Source organism: Scyliorhinus torazame, chromosome 10 (genome assembly GCF_047496885.1).
Source record: "Scyliorhinus torazame isolate Kashiwa2021f chromosome 10, sScyTor2.1, whole genome shotgun sequence".
Taxonomy (NCBI): domain Eukaryota; kingdom Metazoa; phylum Chordata; class Chondrichthyes; order Carcharhiniformes; family Scyliorhinidae; genus Scyliorhinus; species Scyliorhinus torazame.
The window spans coordinates 196,484,256-196,506,280 of NC_092716.1; the positions used below are offsets into that span (position 1 = coordinate 196,484,256).

A 22,025-nucleotide genomic window follows, 5' to 3' on the forward strand; every position below is an offset into this window, starting at 1 on the left:
TTGTCTACAGGAATAGTGCCAGAAGACTGGAGGACAGCAAATGTTGTCCCCTTGTTCAAGAAGGGGAGCAGAGACAACCCCGGTAACTATAGACCAGTGAGCCTTACTTCTGTTGTGGGCAACATCTTGGAAAGGTTAAAAAGAGATAGGATGTAAAATCATCTGGAAAGGAATAATTTGATTAGAGATAGTCAACACGGTTTTGTGAAGGGTAGGTCGTGCCTCACAAACCTTATTGAGTTCTTTGAGAAGGTGACCAAACAGGCGGATGAGGGCAAAGCAGTTGATGTGGTGTATATGGATTTCAGTAAAGCGTTTGATAAGGTTCCCCACGGTAGGCTACTGCAGAAAATACGGAAGCATGGTATTCAGGGTGATTTAGCAGTTTGGATCAGAAATTGGCTAGCTGGAAGACGACAAAGGGTGGTGGTTGATGGGAAATGTTCAGACTGGAGTCCAGTTACTAGTGGTGTACCACAAGGATCTGTTTTGGCGCCACTGCTGTTTGTCATTTTTATAAATGACCTGGAGGAGGGCGTAGATGGATGGGTGAGTAAATTTGCAGATGACACTAAAGTCAGTGGAGTTGTGCACAGTGCGGAAGGATGTTACAAGTTACAGAGGAACATAGATAAGCTGCAGCGCTGGGCTGAGAAGTGGCAAATGGAGTTTAATGCAGAAAAGTGTGAGGTGATTCATTTTGGAAGGAATAACAGGAAGACAGAGTACTGGGCTAATGGTAAGATTCTTGGCAGTGTGGATGAGCAGAGAGATCTCGGTGTCCATGTACATAGATCCCTGAAAGTTGCCACCCAGGTAGAGAGGGTTGTTAAGAAGGCGTACGGTGTGTTAGCTTTTATTGGTAAAGGGATTGAGTTTCGGAGCCATGAGGTCATGTTGCAGCTGTACAAAACTCTGGTGCGGCCGCATTTGGAGTATTGCGTGCAATTCTAGTCGCCGGATTATAGGAAGGATGTGGAAGCATTGATAAGGGAATAGTGTAGATGGGCTTTAAAGTGGTTTCACAGGTTGGCGCAACATCGAGGGCCGAAGGGCCTGTACTACGCTGTAATGTTCTATGTTCTATGATAACCTCACATTTATCCAAACTTGAGAGGCTGAATGGCCTACTTCTGTTCCTAATTTGTATCGGTCAAGCAGTGAGTTATTCACATTAGAATTTGCAGCCTTTTATCTGATACTAAGCTATTTCCTGGGACTTTTATTGAAATTTTTTTTTAAAGAACCATGAGTGAGATTCAACTGGAAAAAAAAGTCCGCTTTTGGACGTGTTTAGCGGGATGTTTCTCGGCGGCTGCAGCGCCAGGAAACACCCAACTATTTAATGGCATTTTGCCTTTTTTTGGCCTCAGCGAGATCCGCCAAGGCCGTACTTACATAATTTTGTTGAATCTTGCGAGATGTTTCAAGAACTGCGAATCGCGCAAGAGGTCTTTCATGAGATTCAACTGTGCATTGCGTCACAAAGTTGGATGCGACGAGGCCGGGAAATCACGCCCCATATATCTTTTATGGAAATCTCACCACTACTGTAGAGTCCCAAAACACTTCAGTTTACACTCTGAGAGTCCTTCAAGGGAGATTGTTGAACAAATAGCTGGTTATTGATCTAGCTGCTGTTTGAGCATTAACAAATTTCTTACATTTGTCAACATAACAACAGTGATCGTGCTCCAAAAGCAATTCATTGGGGTCATTCCAACCTCACCCGCCTGCCTGATTTTACTTTTCACTGATCAATGAAAATAATATCGGACAGATTGTAAATCAGGCAGCCCATCTCATCCCGTCAGTCGATCAGTTAATCCTTGTCTCTTTCTTGATTTATTTCTCTTTGCACCTCTGCCTCTCCCTTTCTATCTCACTGTCCATGTCAATCTCCCAATCACTTTGTTCTTCCTCTTTCACATTCATTGGGTGCCAGCTATAACTCAGTGGGTGACACTCTCGATCTGAGTCAAGAGGTTGTGGGTTTCAATCTCATCCTGGTGTTTGTGCTTGGCAGCAATGTGCATTTATATAACAACTTATTAAATATCAGCCTTGGCTCAGTGGGTAGCATTTGCACCTCTGAAGCAGTAAGTCATGGGTTGAACTTTAACCCCACAAACCAGAGCACATAGGGTGACCCTCCTAATGCAGTACTATGGGAATGTTGCACTGTTGGAGGTGCTATTCTTTGACTGAGACATGAAACTGAGGCCTCCAGCACAGTTTTGTTAGCTGTGATAGCTCTGTCTCTGCATTTCAATTCCCTGTCCTTTTCCTACATCTCTGATGACCTTCTCAGGTAACTTTATGTCTCCTTTTCAAGCACCTCCTGTATCCACGACCTAATGGGATAGTAATAATAATAATCGCTTATTGTCACAAGTAGGCTTCAATGAAGTTACTGTGAAAAGCCCCTAGTCACCACATTCCGGCGCCTGTTCGGGGAGGCTGCTACGGGAATTGAACCTGCGCTGCTGGCCTTGTTCTGCATTACAAACCAGCTGTTTAGCCCACTGTGCTAAGTGTGCTCTGTATTCCCATTGGCAAGACTTTCAACCGTTTAACTTGAATTCTAAGAGTTCACACGCATGTTCTGGATTCTTCTATCAGACTGATATGTTGTTCCTTAGTTACCTTATCTGGGAGAGTATATTTGAAAATATCTCTTGTGGTGGGAAATCCCATCATGCACCTTTCTACAAAGGTAAACAAGACATCATGCTTACCTCTCCATTGACCACTACTGCCTCTGGACTCCGTTCTGAACCAGGGTAACCAGGGTGGGCCGTCAGAGGCTTGACCGAGAGAAGCTGAACAGAGCCAGAGGAAGTGTCGAAAGGATCGTCCGATGTCTTGGAGACGTGTTCAAACAGCGTGGAACTCTCCTCCTCATCACTGACTGGTGCTGAACCATGTTTCATAACGAATGTCAGGTCGTAACACAACAAGAGACAAAAATAACAGAAATGAGTGTGGGAGACAAGATTCCTTAACTAGTCGCTCACTCAAAATTCCTTCCTCTCCTTCGAAAGAAATTAAGCAAGGGCGACACATCCAAACATTCTTGTGATGTGGGAATATATCACTGTTCCTTCACTGTCACTGTGTCAAACTTCTAGAACTCCCTAACAGCACTGGTGTACCTGCAACACATGGACTGCAGTGGTTCATGAAGGCAGTTCACCATGAACATCTCAAGGGCAATTAAATATAGGCAATAAATGCTGGTCTTGTAGTACTGTTCCCAACCTGTGAATATATTGTTAAAATTACAGAAATTACATTTGTTTTGCAGCCACCTAAAATGGCTGACTCCCGATTAATTTGGCCAAAACCCGATGTAAAATGGCTAACCGAAACGGCTGATGGGAAAAGCAGCCAACAGGGCACAAACGGACAGCTGCAGACAGAACAGCGTATTCGGCTCTGGGGAAGTCGGCCCAGATCGATACCTGCGACCATTAGCAGCACATCAACCCAGACATCTGCAGTTTAATCGGCTATCCCCGGGAACAATTGCAGCATATTAGCAATTGAATGCCGATCCAGATCTCTCGGCGCCAGCAGTGGCCGAGACAAAGAAAGGTGAACGACCACCCCCCGATCAAGGAATCGCCCCATTATTGGAGCATCTTGAACCCAGTGATTGGGAACAACTCCAATCACTTGGGACCAGGGTCAAGGTCCGCCCCGAGAGGCGGGAAGCCCCCGCGAACTATAAAAGATAGGGGCCAAGTTCAGATCGACCCTTCTCTCCCTTCTTCTCCTGCTCGCAACCTTTGCAAGAACCATCGACCAGCAACCGTAAGTTTGACTCCAGCGATCGCTACCCGATAGAGACTCCTAGCCATCGACCTGTATCAGCCTTTGAATCCCGCAGGCCAGACCCAATTCGATAAGCCATTCGTTTCCCTGACCTGGTGGGCCATTCCCAAAAGTTAAGTATTGGCCAGTAGTGGTAGGTGTAGTCTAGAAAGTAGGATTATTGTTTAAGTATTTATTGCTGTACATAATAAATGACCGTTGATTTTACTCTTACTAAGCGGTGTGCTGTCTTATTAATCATAACTAGAGCTTGAACCACGTGGCGGTATCAGAAAGATACCTGGCAACTCGTGAGCAAAGGTGACAGAATTAGAGCTAATAAAACTAAGGCTAATAAGAGCAACAGTTGACTAATTTAAGAGATGTAGTAGGACAAGAGGCTCACATGGAGCGTAAACACTTGCATGAAGCTTTTGCACTGAATGGCCTGTTTCTGTACTGCAAATTTGATGTAACATGTCCATTACATAGCTAAATAAGGACACACAAAAAGAACCATTTAAGAAATACAACTCAATCGCTGCAAATACATGACAGTCTATTGTCACTGTATTGTCTACTGTCACTGGCCCACTGTGATGGAAGTCTACTCTACAGCAGAAATTTATAGCCATGAAGTTATTATACAAATGTTTTGCTTCGAGCAAGTATAATGGTGGAGAAAGGAATTTGATATGACTGCATTAGGTATTCACACAGTAACATCACTGGGGTTAATGTCCAGCATCGACACTTCCTGGGACAAGGGATCGTCTGGGTGTAGGATAGGGGAAAGTCAGGGAGTACATGTTTAAACACTTTGCAGGACTCAGTGATTAATGTGCTAAGGGTAAGGCAACTGACTGACAGCACAAACCAAGGCAGGCCAGCAGCACGGTTCAATTCCCAGCCTCCCCGAACAGGCGCCGGAATGTGGCGACTAGGGGCTTTTCACAGTAACTTCATTTGAAGCCACAATAAGCGATTTTCATTTCATTTTCATTTCAACTGTTACCTCATGCGAGGATCTCACGTTCTGGCACGTTTCTGAATGACTTGTCTCCTCGAAAGCACTGCAAGCCCAAAAAATAATCAACAACTCTGCATCTATATTGACTGTCTGTCACGCTCGCCAATCAAACTTAACTACACCAAACGGTTCGGCTTCAAATGAAAAATCCCATGTTCTTCAATTTGAAACAAGAATTCAACGAATATCACAGAGCGTGCACCATAAAATATTATGAGTCATTATGGAAATTTGCTAAGCTGATTTGTGCTGGGTTCCTACTTATTCTGCCTTCATTTTTTTTAACCATTCATGGGATGTTGTTGTCAGCATTTATTGCCCATCCCTAATTGCCTTTGAGAAGGCAGTGGTGAGTTAGCTTTTTTTGAACTGCTACAGTTTAGCTAGTTTAGATGCATCCACAGTGCTGTTAGGAAAGGAATCCATATCCCACATTCATCAGTAACGTAATTCCATAAAGCTCAACGACTAATAATAATAATCTTTATTGTCACAAGTAGGCTTACATTAACACTGCAATGAAGTTACTGTGAAAATCCCCTCGTCGCCACATTCCGGCGCCTGTTCGGGTACACAGAGGGAGAATTCAGAATGTCCAAATTACCTAATAGCACGTCTTTCGGGACTTGTGGGGGCAAACCGGAGCACCCGGATGAAACCCATGCAGACATGAGGAGAAGGTGAAGACTCCGCACAGACAGTGACCCAAGCCAGGAATCGAACCTGGACCCTGGCGCTATGAAGCCATAATGCTAACCACTATGTTACTGTGTGTAATGATATGTATACATGTATATAACTAAAGGGTTAATTATAACATCTAACTGTAACACTACCACGAGAGGGCACTACTAGATCCCACTATAAGTATCAGCTCCCAGAGCATTTCGGTCTCTTTCAACCGAGGAGTGGCTAGACAGCAGTAGTGTATGATAGACAGATCATAGCATAATTAGCACGTATAGTTTTGAATCAGTTAACACATTAATACTTAATTACTTGATTACTAGTGATAGTTCTATAGAGTGTCGAACTCAATTATAATTAATTATTACTTTATAAATTAGTTTGCTTGAAGTTGAAGACTCGTGGTGTCTTCAGGATCACACCATCAGACCTTCTGGATATACAGCAACTAGTACCGACACATATTACTGAACCCAGTACTATAACACCATGCTGCCCTCCCACTATGCTATCGTGCTGCCCTCCGCAATGCCACCGTGCTGCCCTCTATTCAGGCTATCTCAAATTGACTGAGTGAACCATTCTCATTGCTGAACGAGCAATGGAGCTTAACTTGCTAAACAGAAGCCCCATCATGCCTGTCCTCCACATCCCACCTACTGCCATTTATTATCTATCAAGCTCCCTTGTTGCTTAGTGCTGGCACTTGCACCTCTAAAGGCAGCCTGTTGTGGGTTCAAGCCCCATTAGACTGTACATGCTTGTACTGTTGCATTAATGCAGCGTCTTATCAAGTGTTACACGTAGTTCAGTGGGTAGCACTCTCTGAGTCAGAAGCTTTAGGCTGCAAGTCATAATTGACAGATTTCAATGCATAATCTAGGCTGACACTCCCAGTACAGTCCTGAGGGAATACTGCACTATCGAATGTGCCATCTTTCAGAGGCAACATTAAACTGAAGCCAACTTCTGCCCACTTAGGTGGATTTGCTCTTGATTGACACCTTATCCATCACCTTTGAGATTAACTCCCTCCAGCATTGGTACACAGTAGTAGCAGTACATATAATCTATAGGTTGCACTGCAGCAACTCGCCAAGACTCCTTTATATTAGCATCTCCCAAACCCGCGATCTCTACTGCCTAGAAAGATGAGGGCAGTGAGCGCAGGGGATCCCACCACCTGCAAGTTCCCCTCCAAGTCAGACATCATCCTGACTTGGAGCTATATTGTTATTCCTTCACTGTCGCTGGGTCACAATTCTGGAACTCCTTCCCTAACAGAACAGTGGGCGAACCTACATCGCATGGGCTACTAGCAGTTCAAGAAGGTGGCTGGCAATCGTCTTCTCAAGGGTTTTTATAAATGGGTAATAAATACTGGCCTTGCCTGCTACATTTGAATGAACAAATTTTTAAAAATCCTATGTCACTCAAAAGCGATCAAGGGCGTGCTCTCTGGTTTCTAACCTAATATTTATCCTTCAACCCGTTCACTAAAATGCAGGTTGTGTCACTGCTGTTTGTGGGAGCTTGCTGTGCAGGAATTGGACATCACATTTCCTAAATTACAAGAGTGACCACACTTATTAATTGGCTGTAAAATGAGATGTGACATCCTGAGGCTGTGAAATACAAGCCTGGTTACTTCTGTTTTGCTGTACACATCAATTTCACTGTCTCAAAAGATGTTTTAAAAATATTAGAAACAATGGCAATTGCAGCTTACCTGAATTTTACACATCATACTGGGCAATTCAATATAGGTTTAAATCTCCCCACTGCTCAATTTCTTCATTGCCAGAATGACACTGACAGCAAATACAAGCCGTAAAAATCATCCAACAGATTTGGGTTACACAGTGATTAAAATAAAATACTGTTGGGAGAGATTTTCTTTTTGTTCTGCTCCATTCTGTTATCACTCAGAAATGTGAGGGATCTCTTCATTACATCACTGAAGCTGTTCTGCTCCTCCAAACCATTGATAGTGGTAGGAGCATGAACACAACTACAGTGATGACATTTTAAGAAAGAGTTCAGGCCCAGAAAAATATGTCAGCAAAGATGCTGAACAATCGCATAGCCACAATGCGTATGAGATTCCAATTTAGGGTAACAGGAAATTGGACAAAAGGGAATAGAGATTATCGTGAAATAGGTCATTGCTTTTACCAAATTGGATTTCAGTCAGTTACAGTTTGGTACGTTCCATTAACTCTTTATTTTGCTTCGGACAGCTTCATTTAGTGACTGAGGTGCCTTCATTTTCAGGGTGTTCACTTTTCTGGCAAAAGCTGGCATTTATTAGCAATCAACCTTGCCCCACTATTTCTGCTGGCAGTATGTTGCAAACTGGGGGGTTTCCAGGCCCAATGTAACGAGAGATTGTTGATCCACCTTGCCTTGCCATTCAATGGTATCATCATTGCCAAATTCCCATATTATCAACATCCTGGCGATCACAACTGGCCAGAGGCTGAACTGGACCAGTCACGAATTTGATTGAATTTTTTGAGTACATGACTAAGTGTGCAGTTCATGTAGTTTACATGGATTTCAGCAAAGCATTTGTTGACAAAGTCCCACGTAGGAGACCTATAAAGAAGACAAATGCACATGGGATACAGGGGAATTGAGAAGGTGGATTCAAAGCTGGCTGAGCTGTAGGAAACAGAGAGTGATGACAGACGGCTGCTTTAGTGACTGGGGGCCAATGTCCAGTGGCGTACCACTGGGATTTGTGCTGGGTCTCTTATTATTTATCATTTATATAAATGTCTCAGATGACTATGCGAGGGATAAGATCAATGAGTTGTGGATGACACAAAGATAGGCCGAGTGGTTAACAGTGAGGCTGCGAGTCTTGGGTTACAGGAAGATATAGACGGGATAGTCAAATGGGTAGAAAAGTGGCAGATGGAATTTAGTCCTGAAAAGTGTGAGGTTTTTACACTTTGGAAGGAGCAATTTGTCAAGGAAATACTCAATGAATGACCACACTGGGAAGTCCTGAGAAACAAAGGGACCTTGGCATGTTTGCAAATAGATCTCTGAAGGCAGAATGGCAGGTTAATAGGGTGGTGAAAAAGGCATATGGTACACTTGCCTTTATCAATCGTGGCATTGATTACAAAAGCAAGGAAGTCATGTTGAAGTTCCATAGAACATTGGTGAGGCCACAGCTGGAATACTGTGTGCAGTTCTGGTCGCCACATTATAGGAAGAATGTGATTGCACTGGAGCGGATGCAGAGGCATTTGACCAGGATGTTGCCTGGGATGGAACATTTAAGTTATGAAGAGAGGTTGGATCGGCTTGGTTGTTTTCGCTGGAGCAAAGAAGACTGAGGGGCAACCTGATCGAGGTGTACAAGATTATGAGGGGCATGGACAGGGTGGATAGGGAACAGCTGTTTCCCTTAATTGAAGGGTCGGTTACGCAGGGACACAAGTTCAAGGTGAGGGGCACGAGGTTCAGGGGGGATTTGAGGAAAAACGTTTTTACCCAGAGGGTGGGGACGGTCTGGAACACACTGCCTGGGTGGGTGGTAGAGGCGTGTTGCCTCACATCCATTAAAAAGTACCTGGATGAGCCCTTGGCACGTCTTAACATTCGAGGCTATGGGCCAAGTGCTGGCAAATGGGATTAAGACTGGCAGATCAGATACCTTTCATGCGGCGGTGCAGACGCGAGGGGCCGATGGTCTTTCCTCTGCTGCAGCACACTAAAGACAAAACTTTCCTGGGCATTGGCAAAGGCCAACAGCGGGCGTCAAAGGTGACATTGAAGCCACCGGCAGCAACAGTGGACTGTTCGGGACTTCATCAGAAAAACCACACCGGGCATGTCCCACCAGGTAATGCTGGTGGGGTTGGTTTTGATTGAGCTTGCCCTACTAGAAACTTAGTTTCTCAAAGATTGGCATTCCATTTTTAAAGGCCACCCCAGCGCACAACAATTCACCCGGCACCATCTCACCCCACCCCAATGGATAGGTATGGTTAGGGGTGGGATGTGGGCCTGGGTAAGGTGTTCTTTCAGAAGGTCGGTGCAGACTCGATGGGCCGAATGGCATTCTTCTGCAATGTAGGGATTCTATGATTTTGTTGAAATGTCGCAGAGCTGAAATGGTAATTCTCTCCATAGATACTACCAGACTTTCTGAAATCTTCCAGCACTCTCTGTTTTTATGTAAGCCATGGCTCACTAGTTAGAACATCGCCTGAGAATCTCCCCTTATATCAATGCAAGTCTTTCTTTTTTTGCATCCAACACCCATGAAAATGCTTAGGTAACATTACTTCCTCCAAATGACTTAAGACAAAGTCCCAATGCCATCCCTGTTGGAACGCCAGAGCTATTGGGTTTCAAATGAAACCTCTCAGGACACCACCAACCTGTACTGCTCACCTTTCAGCCATGCATTAACCTAATCTAACATTTGCCTATCTATCTCAGAGGCACGCACCTTGTGAATCAATCTGTTTTGCGGGATGATATCAAATTTCTTAGAATTACATACAATATACAGCACAGAACTAAGACATTCTGCCCAGCTAGTCAATGGCAACATTTATTGTCCACTAGAGTCTGATATCCATCCTCATCTAACCATCAGTATAACCCTCTCCCTCATGTACTTCTGTAACTTGCCCTTACACGCATCAAGTCTAATCATCTCAAATATTCCTGCTGGTAGAGAGTTCCACACTATCATCACTCTCTGAGTGAAGACGTTTCTTCTGAACTCCCGATTTGATTTCTTGGTGACAATCTTATATTGTTGGCCTCCAGTTTGGCTCTTTCCCACAAGTGGAAGCATTCTCTCATGGATCATTCATTCCAAACCTTTCATAATTGTTAAGCTCTCTATTAGGACACCACTCAACCGCTGTTTGTTAAGGGAGGATACCACCTTGTTTATCCTCTTCTGATATGCATAATCTTCTGAAATCCAAGTTGATAACATTTACTGCCTCAGCTTTGTTCATCAGATACATGGGGCGGGATTCTCCGAAATGGAGGCAGAGTGTTCGCGCCGTCGCATTTCACGACGGTGCGAAATGGGCACGGACACGACCGATTCTGACCCCACAGGGGGCCAGCACTGCGCTGGAGCGGTTCACGCCACTCCAGCCTCCCTTCCCGGCGGCAACTGGGCACCACTCCAACCCACGCATGTGCAGTTGGGCCGCGGCAACCCGCGAATGCGCGGGCGACTTCCTCAACGCCCCGGCCCCGATGCAACATGGCGTGGGGGTTCAGGGGCCGGCCGCGTAATAAAATAGGGCCTGGGATGGAGAGGCTGGCCCGCCGATCGGTGGGCCCCAATCACGGGCCAGACCCCATCGTAGGCACACCCCCCCCCCCCCCCCCGGTGAAGGAGCGCTTTTCACCACCCGACAGGCCCCCCCCCCGACCCTACGCGCAGAGTTCCTACCGGCTGTGAGCAGGTGTGCACGGCGCCGGCGGGACTCCACCATTTCCGCATGGCCGCTCAGCCCAACAAGGCCGGAGAATCAGCGGCCTGCGACCGCCGGCGCACCAAACGCGCCGCCGTAAATGGCGCCGATTCTCCGCTCCTCGGAGAATTGCCTGCCGCCGTCGGACTGGTGCCGGGTGCGGACGGCGATTCTCCCATATGGCACGGCATGGGAGAATCCCGCCCCCGCTTCTTCAGTAAACTGGCCAAATGCAACCTTCCCTTCTGAAATCTCTGTAACTACACTCTTTGCCCAGATTTTCACGGCAGTGGCAGGAACCCAACAGCCAATAAATCTTTTGACCTTGTGATGCAATTTTTAAGGTGAGGTCCTCACCAAGTAGAGGATGCAGGAGTTGCCTCCTCCAAGCTGCCTGTCTAGTGCTAACAGCAAAGGCAGGTGGCAGCCATGTTGGGTCTGCCGCTGTCTTGCTGATTTGAGCACGCTGTTCCTCGGAAGTAAAAGGAGGTGGTCAGTGGCCTTGCATGACAGGGTAAGACAGCAGTCGCATGCATATGGATGGCCCACAGATCTCTTTAAAAGACAACTGTAAATAAAGGTATTCGGGCCCGATGGTGAACCCAACAGCTCTGAACTGACCTGCATAAGATTGGTCAGCTCACCCAAGAAACTTTTCAAAATTCCATTCTGCTCTGTGTCAGCCCTTTAAGCTGCTTACGGAGCTTCTAAGGGGATGTTAATTGGCCATCATTTTGAAAATCCAACAATCTCCCAGAGGCATCGTAATGTCAAGATGACTTCTGGAACCCTGATTTTCAAAGACTGCTGCCACCAGGTCCCGATCCCTCTGGCAATTGAGGCGGGATATGCTGTCGGCAGGATCTGATTCTGCCGGCGTGAACGGCCCTCGCCGTTCTCAATGATCGCTTACTCCGTCCCTCATCAAAGTCTCAAACATGTTGCTTACAACTTGTGTAAGCATCGTGGATGTACTGGTGATGGAAGCAGATTCAGTAGGAACTTTCAAATGGGGAACTGGATAATTTTTTTAAATTAAAAATCAATACTATGGGGAAGGAGCAGGGGAATGGGACAAATTGAATAGCTGTTTCATCGAGCTGGCACAGGCAGAATGGAGTGAATAGCCTCTTTGTTCCATCATTCTATGATTCACCGAGTAACTTAAAGATTCATTCCTTGCCTTTGTTAAAAGATATATATTGGGACTTCCAGTTGAGCAATGTAGAGGAAACACACGTTGTATTTCCCCTGACGATTTTTAAATAAATTGCTTTTCACTACATTGATATATTTATTATTTGCTAACGCAAAACTAACCTAAACACTCAGGTGCCTGGTTTATCCAAATATTCCCAAGAATTTAAAGCATAAAAAGGCGGGGAAAAAATCTAATGATAAGGACACGACTGCTGAGATGGATTTATTTAAGAAAGCAACCATTCGTTTGACGACTGAAACTCTTGAGTGAAATTCTTGTCACTGAGCTTGACAAATCCTGACACAGTCTGACTCTGGGACTGAAATATTCTTTGGAAGAGACACTGGGTCCAATTTGGTCCTCCCTCGCCATCATTCGCCTCATTATTGATTCTCACGCCAACACACTTACGGACATCGATACAGCTGTCTCAGACCATACTGACAGGATCTGAACGCTGGAATCTAAACTGGCTGCAGCGAATAAGGAGAGCGTGTCGCTGTGGGTGAAAATTGATGACTTAGAAAGCTGGTCAAGGTGACAAAATCTACCCATTGCTGGCCAACCAGAGGGAATCAAGAGCAGAGCCCCAACAGTTTATATTGGATTTATTGAAAAAGGTGGTGGGCAAGGACATTTTCTGCAAACCACCAGAGCAAGATAGAGCCCACTGTACACTCCGACCGAAACCTTGTCCAGGTGACCCCCTGTAAGCCATTGTGGTATGGCGCAATCGCTACAAAGAAAAGGAGCTCACTCTTTGGTGGACAATGGAGCACCACAATGTCACCTGTCAAGGCCACCAATTCGGATTTACCGAGACGTTAATGCAGGTCTGACAAGGAAGCGAGTAGCATTTAACAACGGCAATATTCACGCTGTACAAGAAAGGAATAAACTTCAAATTGATTCACCAAGCTCGTCTCTGCATCACACTTAATGGTGAAGATCACGCTAGATGAGGCAGATTCTTTCCTTCAGCGGCACATACTTAATACCTGACTGGGTAACTATTTATTGCCTTGGTAGATTTTATGGAGGTAATGACTGGTAATTATGTACTTTCGATGCAGGGTCACTAAAGATGTACCTGTTGAAGACAGATCTGCAGACTCGTTTCTCATCTCGAATTGTACTCCGGCTATGGGGAAAGTCTGCATCAGACTATTTGAATTTGAATTTTTACAGTAATATGGTGCTTCATATTCCCTGTGAGATATATGGATATATTGTCTGATTCTTTGAGTTCTGGTCAAGAGACTTCGATACCCCGAGCTGGGTTGAAATGTTAGGCATAATCTTGTTTAATTATTGAGATAGCAAAGATGTCGATACATTTTTGGTGTTGTTCTGTGACATCATGTGCTTGAACACCTGTATTGGCCGCTTAATATGCGCAAAACTAAGGGCTTGTTTGACTTTTGGAACGTATTTGAGCTTTTACTCTGCGGCTGTAATAAGCAACTTTTCCATGGTGTATTACTCAACATAGCTCATATGTCAGGGGCATGTCCCTCTAATGAGAATGTTTTGTCAACGGATGCCATGTAAGATGGGATACCTGCTGCTAGTCATGTTTATAATGAATGGCAAGCTTAGGATTTGATTGAGGGCTTTAATTAGTGAGCGGTTTATTATCACATCATTTGTTTTTTGTTCAAGTGGCTTTGGGAGTGGAGTGATTGTTTTGTGGAGGGAGGAGGGCGGGAGGGATTTTTTATGTTGACAGACTGTGATGAATGGTTACTGTACCCTTAACACCATGTAGGTGATGCCCCTTTAAGACTGGGTTTTGGAACCCTGGGGGACTCTGCCTCCGGCTCCGCCCACCAGGGAGCCGTATATAAGGTGATGCCCTGTAGGCGGCACTCAGTAAGTACACGTCTCTGTAGCTGGCTAGCTCTCTGCTTATTAAAGCCTTCATTTACCATTCCACAGTCTCGTGTCGTTATTGAGGATACTACAACTTAATAAGCAGAGAACGTTAGGATGGACGCCGGTCTCAAGCCAGAAAAGCTCAACCTGGAAGCACGGACACCGGAGGCGAACAATATTTTAAAGTACTGGCTCCGCTGCTTCGAGGCCTACCTGGAATCCTCAGAAGCTCCCGTCCTAGGGCCTCGCAAGCTGCGCCTACTCCACGCCCGGGTGAGCCATTGACTCTCCTCCATGATCGAGAAGGCAACCACTTACGACGAGGTGATCGAGATCCTGCGAAAGTGTTTTGTCAAACCCATAAATGAGGTACATGCACGGCACCTGCTCTCTACCTGCCGGCAGCGCTCAGGGGAAACGGTGAACGAGTACGTGGAAAAGCTCACCGCGCTCGCCAGGAACTGCAAACATCAGGATGTGTTGGGGGAAGTCCACATGAACCTGCACATCCGAGACGCCTTCGTGTCCGGCATCCGTTCGACCTATATCAGGCAGCTATTCCTAGAAAATGGAGCTAAAGACCTTCAGGACACGGTAACGTTCGGCAGCTCACTGGAAGTGGCCCGCCACAACCTAGGCACGTATCCTGCGGACCCTACGAGCCCCCCTCGGACTTCCCCAGACTCGGCCACGCTACAGGACTGCGCCGCGCGGGACCCCCCCAGACCGGGGGCACACCGTGCTATTTCTGTGGGTAGGGCCAGCATCCACGTCAACGCTCCGCCATCTGCAGCGACTGTGGAAAAAAGGGCATTTTGCGAGGGTCTGCCTGGCCAGGCCCAAGGCCCAGAAACAAAAAGATTACCAGGCCCGAAAATCGAGCTCACAGGCCCGCAGGCCCCACAACGCAGCTGCGCACCGGCCGGACACGCCCCTTTATGACGCGTCATCGGCCTCGTGCGAGTCATGGGGTGGCCATCTTCTAGACCCGGCACGTATGACCGACGGCGGCGACCATTTTGTGAATCCGACTCGGCTGAGGACTCGGACTACCCGCAACTGGGAGCGATCACCCTCGACCACTCGCGGCCAAAGCACCCGCGGAACTCCATGATGCAGGTCCAGATCAATGGGCGCGCCACTCCCTGCCTCTTTGACTCCGGAAGCACGGAGAGCTTTGTCCACCCAGAAACGGTAAAGCGCTGCTTCTTGCGCACCTATCCCGCTTCCCAAACCATAGCCCTCGCCTCCGGGTCCCACTCGGTCCAAATCAAGGGGTATTGTATTGCGAATCTCGCGATCCATGGCGCCAAATACGCTCGTTTCAAGCTCTATATCCTCCCTCACCTCTGCGCCCCCCTGCTGCTCGGTCTGGATTTCCAATGCAGCCACCGAAGCCTGACCCTGAAGCTCGGCAGACTCTTGACCCCTCATGGTATGCAGCCTTGCAACACTGAAAGTTGCATCCCCCTCACTATTCGCGAACCTCACCCCCGACTGTAAGCCCGTTGCCACTAGGAGCCGGCGGTACAGTGACCAAGATATGCCTTTTATCAAGTCAGAGGTCCAGCGTTTACTGGAAGAGGGGGTCATCGAGGCTAGCAACAGCCTCTGGAGAGCACAAGTGGTGGCAGTATGGTCCGGGGAAAAGAAACGGATGGTCGTGGACTACAGCCAGCCCATAAACCGCTTCACGCAGCTCGATGCATACCCCCTTCCCCGCAGAGCAGAGATGGTCAATCGGATCGCTCAATACCGTGTATTCTCCACTGTCGACCTAAAATCCACCTACCACCAGCTCCCTATCCAACCAAAAGACTGCCTTTACACTGCTTTCGAAGCAGCCGGCCGGCTTTTCCACTTCCCCAGGGTCCCCTTTGGCGTCACAAATGGGGTCTCCGTCTTCCAGAGGGCGATGGACCAAATGGTGGACCAGTACAGCCTGCGGGCTACTTACCCGTACCATCTGCGGCCATGATCAGCAGGACCATGACGCGAACCTTGAAAGGTTCCTCCAGACCGCCCGGGCCCTCAACCTGACCTACAACAAGGAAAAATGCGTTTTCCACACAACCGGACAAGCCATCCTCGGCGACGTCGTGGAAAACAGGGTCCTAGGTCCCGAACCCGACCGCATGCGCCACCTTAAGGAACTCCCCCTCTCCCGTAGCCAAATGGTGCTTGGGGCTTTTCTCCTATTACGCGCAGTGGGTCCCCAGATATGCGGACAAAGCCCGCCCATTCATAAAGACCACAACATTTCCCCTGACAGCTGAGGCCCGGTCAGCCATCAGTCGCATCAAGCCCGACATCATCAAGGCCGCTATGCACGCGGTGGACGAAACCATACCTTTCCAGGTAGAGAGCGATGCGTCAGACATCGCCCTGGCTGCTACCCTCAACCAGGCAGGCCAGTAGCATTCTTCTTCTGGACCCTCACCACCTCCGAGATTCGGCACTCTGCAATCGAAAAGGAGGCACAAGCCATTGTGGAGACTGTGCGGCACTGGAGGCACTACCTAGCCGGTAGGAGGTTCACCCTCGTTACCGACCAATGGTCGGTAGCCTTCATGTTTGTTAACGCAGTACGGGGCAAAATTAAAAACGATAAAGTCTTGAGGTGGAGGATCGAACTCTCCACCTACACGTACAATATTAAGTATCGTCCAGGGGAGCTGTTATAACCTGCCTGCTTACCATTGGCTGGGGACTAATGACAATCCCACAATCCTGTGGGAGTATGAGCTCCCCCAATGAAGGGGGCGGAAAAACCATTAGTAAACCCCATGTCTAAATAAAGCTGGCCAGTTTGGAACCAGCAGGAAAGGATGTGGAGCAAGGGAGGTTGCTGCTGCTGTTAAATATATATATGTTATTGTAAATAAATGTTATTACTTTGTATCCTTAAAACTCGTGCTGGATTCTTCGTGGTCCTTATGAAACTGGCGATGAGGGTTAAAGTGAATAGCTGTCTACACTGCTGAAGCCACCTCCCTGGATTTTTGTTGGATACAGGTTAGATGTTGTTTTCTATTATACCATGCCTCTGTACGGACGTTTGGATGTTTTTGATGCTGCGCTGGAAAGCTGGAACCAGTACGCATAACGGATGCGTTACTATTTACGGGCAAACAATATCACCGAAAACGAGCACCAAGTGGTCATATTGCTCACCGCCTGCGGCCCGCATACGTTTGGGGTGATTAGGAGCCTTACGTACCCAGCTGCGCCGGACACCAAAACGTTTGATGAACTTGCGAATATAGTGGGTCAACATTTTAACCCAACCCCGTCCACGATAGTCCAGCGTTATCGGTTTAATACCGCTGAGAGGACCCCTGGAGAATCCCTTGCCGACTTTCTATCCAGGCTACGCAGGATTGCGGAGTACTGTGACTATGGTGAGACCTTGTCAGAAATGTTACGCGACCGTTTGGTTTGCGGTATTAACAATGTGGCCACCCAGAGAAAGTTGTTAGCTGAGCCAACATTGACTTTTCAACAGGACATTCAAATAGTATTGTCCCGAGAGAGCGCAGAACAAGGAGTGCAGGAGCTACAGGGAATAGAAGTGCATGCCTTGGGGCGCAAACCCTTCCGTCCGAAAACATCCCCCTGCACTCCTGCGGTACCTTGGGCGAGGCGACGTCCGGACCGAGGCCAGTGGCCGTCGGACATTCCTCCCCAAAGGGAGCCTTCTCCAGAACCAATGGATGAGGAGCCATGTCCGTGTCAGACTTGGAGGCGCCGACCCCGTCGCGGATGCCGGTCCTGGGGGCGCCAGAGGCACCGTTGTTCCGACCGAAACTGGGACCAACCCAGGGGCCGTACCTTCCATGTGGATGAACCTGCGGCGAACACTCCTGAGGACGTGGAGACGGAGGATGACTGCCTGCAGTTGCATTGTGTGGCAGCTCCCCGTGTGGCCCCCATTAAGGTGACAGTACGGGTCAATGGTCACCTGCTTGAGATGGAGTTGGACACTGGCGCAGCAGTCTCCGTAATCGCCCAGAGGACATTTGACTGCATCAAGCAGGGTATACAGACCCTTACATTAACCGACTCACAGGCCAGGTTGGCCACCTACACGGGGGAACCACTGGACATTGCAGGAACTACAATGACCCCTGCTGATTATGGACGCCAGGAGGGGCATTTCCCACTTATCGTGGTGCGCGGCCAGGGGCCCAGCCTGTTGGGTCGGGACTGGTTGCGCCATTTGCGGTTGCAATGGCAGCACATCCTCCAAACAGTTTCCGGAGGGTTAACTGAGGTGCTAGGACGATACCCAGATGTATTCCAGCCTGGTTTGGGGAAAAGAAAAGGGGCCGTAGCCCGTATCCAAGTCGAACCAGGAGCCACGCCGTGCTATTTCCGGGCGTGCCCAGTGCCTTACGTCTTGCTCGAGAAGGTAGAAGGGGAGCTCACTCGTTTGGAGAGTTTGGGTATTATCAGGCCCATCCGTTTTGCAGACTGGGCAGCACCAATTGTACCTGTAATGAAGCCAGATGCCACAGTTCGCTTGTGTAGCGACTATAAACTTACAGTGAATACGTCTTCCCGACTCGACCGATACCCAATACCTCGCATAGAGGATCTCTACGCGAAGCTGGCAGGCGGACTCTCGTTCACAAAATTAGATATGAGTCATGCCTACCTACAGTTGGAGCTGGACCTTGCCTCCCGACCATATGTAACGATTAATACACACCGGGGCCTGTATGAATATACACGGTTGCCCTTTGGAGTATCCTCTGCCTGCGCTATTTTTCAACGTGTTATGGAGGGCATTTTGAGAGGTTTACCACGTGTCGCTGTCCACTTAGATGACGTTTTGATTACAGGGATTTTCTCGACATCGGCCGATTCGGCAGTTTGCGCCCGGTGACCCAGTGTTCGTTCGGAATTTTGCTGGTGGTGCCCAGTGGGTTCCTGGCTTAATCTTTCACCAAACGGGCCCTATATCTTACCAGGTGCAAGCCCAGGGTCGTCTCCAGCGCAAACATGTAGACCACGTTCGGTCCAGAGGACTATCCCCTCCAAAGATTCCCCGCCCCCGGAGCTCATTTCTACAGCCGCAGAGACCAAAGACAATGGAAGGTAGTCCTCACAATCTTCCTCAGGTGCCTCACTCAAAGCCTGCGCAAGTCGTTACAGAACCGAATGGAGATAGAGACGCTGACATGACGGAGGCAGCAGACTCTGACTCCGAGATGGAGACACAGGACGCATCAGAGGGGGAATCCTCGGGTCCACGGGCCGTGGATGTACAACCGTTACGCCGTTCATCATGGAAGCGCCGGTCTCCGTCTCGTTACACGCCGCCTGATCCAGCGCCGCGTGCAAAACGAGTCCGACGCCCTCCTTCGCCAGGGTCTTCGGTGGATTCCTTGGACTTTGGGGGGGAGGGATGTTATAACCTGCCTGCTTACCATTGGCTGGGGACTAATGACAATCCCACAATCCTGTGGGAGTATGAGCTTCCCCAATGAGGGGGGCGGAGAAACCATTAGTAAACCCCATGTCTAAATAAAGCTGGCCAATTTGGAACCAGCAGGAAAGGAGTGTGCAGCAAGGGAAGTTGCTGCTGCTGTTATATATATATATGTTATTGTAAATAAATGTTATTACTTTGTATCCTTAAAACTCGTGCTGGATTCTACGTGGCCCTTACAAAAGGAGCTCAACGAGCCCCCAGATGCCCTGTCCCATGGCACGTGCGCCAACGCGCAGGAGGATCGCCTGCGGGCCATCCACAATGACCTCTGTCACCGGGGGGTTACCAGGCTCGCCCACTTTATCAAGTCCCGCAACCTACCTTACTCCACCAAAGAGGTCAAGGCCATGACCAGGGCTTGCCAGACCTGCGCGGAGTGCAAACCGCACTTCTACCGGCCAGACAAGGCTCGCCTTGTAAAGGCCTCGGGCCCTTTGAGCGACTAAGCATGGACTTCAAAGGTCCCCTCCCGTCCACCAACCGCAATATCTAATTCCTAACCGTCATCGCCGAGTTCTCCCGCTTCCCATTCATCGTTCCCTGTCCCGACATGACCTCGGCCACCGTGATAAAGGCACTGCACAGCACCTTCACCATGTTTGGTTTCCCCGCTTATATCCACAGCGACCGGGGTACATCGTTCATGAGCGATGAGCTGCGTCAGTATCTGCCCAGCAAGTGCATCGCCTCGAGCACAACGACCAGTTATAACCCGCAGGGAAACGGGCAGGTGGAGAGGGAGAACGCAACAGTTTGGAAGGCTGTCCTTCTGGCCCTACGGTCAAGAAGTCTCCCAACCACCCGATGGCAGGAGGTCCTACCCGATGCCCTCCACTCCATTAGGTCACTCCTCTGCACGGCCACGAATGAGACCCCTCACAATTGCTTGTTTGTCTTCGCCAGGAAGTCCACCTCTGGGGTCTCGCTTCCACCTTGGCTGACGACTCCGGGACCTGTTCTTCTCCGGAGGCACACGAGGTGCCATAAAACGGACCCCCTGGTCGAGAGGGTCCAACTGCTACATGCGAACCCCCGATACGCCTACGTCGCGCACCCCGACGGCAGGCAAGACACGGTTTCCCTCTGGGATTTGGCACCCGCTGGTTCCCCCACTGACGCCCCCCCTTCGCGGTTTCCCTACGGGACCTGGCACCTGCTGGTTCCCCCACTGATGCCCCCCCTGGACCCCCACTCCGTCGGTAGACACTGACCGTGCCCCCCCCAGCGCCCTCCCCCCTCCACACTGCCCGCCGGTGCCGGCACCACTACCCGCAGCTCGAGCTATTCCCCCAGCTATCCCCCCAACCCCGGCGAAAGCTCCGACCACCGTGCTCCCGGATGAACCCTCACCAAAGACGTCCGTGTCCGCCACACCACCGCCCGAGCTGAGATGGTCGACGAGTACGATCAGGCCGCCGAAAAGAATAGACATGTAATTCCACTTTACCCCCGACGGACTTTGCGTTCTTTTAAAACAGGGGATGAATGTGATGAATAGTTACTGTACCCTTAACACCATGTAGGTGATGCCCCTTTAAGACTGGGGTTTGGAACCCTGGGGGACTCCGCCTCCGCCCACCAGGGAGCCGTATATAAGGTGACGCCCTGTAGGCGGCACTCAGTAAGCACACGTCTCTGTAGCTGGCTAGTTCTCTGCTTATTAAAGCTTTCATTTACCATTCCACACTCTCGTGTCGTTATTGAGGGTACTACACAGACACCAAGGATCTTTTTGTATTTTGCCATTCTCACTGTGTATCGGATCCTCTCAGCCTTATTTGTTTTTCTTTCCATTTCACTGATTTGTTTGTAAAGTCTTCCTACACGTATGACGAGCTCAGATGGCCAGGGTGGTATAGGGCTCTCAGTCAGACTGGTTACATGGAATGTTAGGGGGTTAAATGGCCCAGTTGAGCGTTCCAAAATGTTTTCACATCTCAAAAGCCTTTTAACATTGATATTGCATTTCTTCAGGAGACACACCTTTGTGTTAATGATCACACCAGATTACGTAAAGCTTGGGTAGGCCCGGAGTTTTATTAAACTTGAACGACAGAGCTAGAGGATTATTAGCAAAAGAAGGCAGTTCTCCCCATTAAATATAATCTCAAATCCTGGAGGATGTTATACAATAGTCAATATCACACTTTTTTGAAACCCATGTAGTGTTGGTAAATGTCTATAATATAACATAATAATCTTTATTGTCACACGTAAGCTTACATTGCAATGAAGTCACTGTGAAAAGCCCCTAGTCGCCACATTCCGGCACCTGTTCGGGTACACAGAGGGAGAATTCAGAATGTCCAAATTACCTAACAGCACGTCTTTCGGGACTTGTGGGAGGAAACCGGAGCACCGGAGGAAACCAACGCAATGGGTGACCCAGATGGTGACTCAGCCGGGAATTGAACCTGGGACCCTGGCGCTGTGAAGCCACAGTGCTAACCATTG

The 22,025-nt window shown here is 48.5% G+C and overlaps 1 protein-coding gene across 1 annotated transcript in view; it reads right to left on the reverse strand.

Moving 5' to 3' along the window:
• kiaa1549la (KIAA1549-like a) overlaps positions 1–22,025 on the reverse strand; it is a 431,663-nt gene that overhangs the window by 104,847 nt on the left and 304,791 nt on the right. The window contains exon 15 of the mRNA XM_072466225.1: positions 2,739–2,917. Coding sequence (XP_072322326.1) covers positions 2,739–2,917 — 179 coding nt within the window. The remainder of the gene's footprint in view (positions 1–2,738; positions 2,918–22,025) is intronic.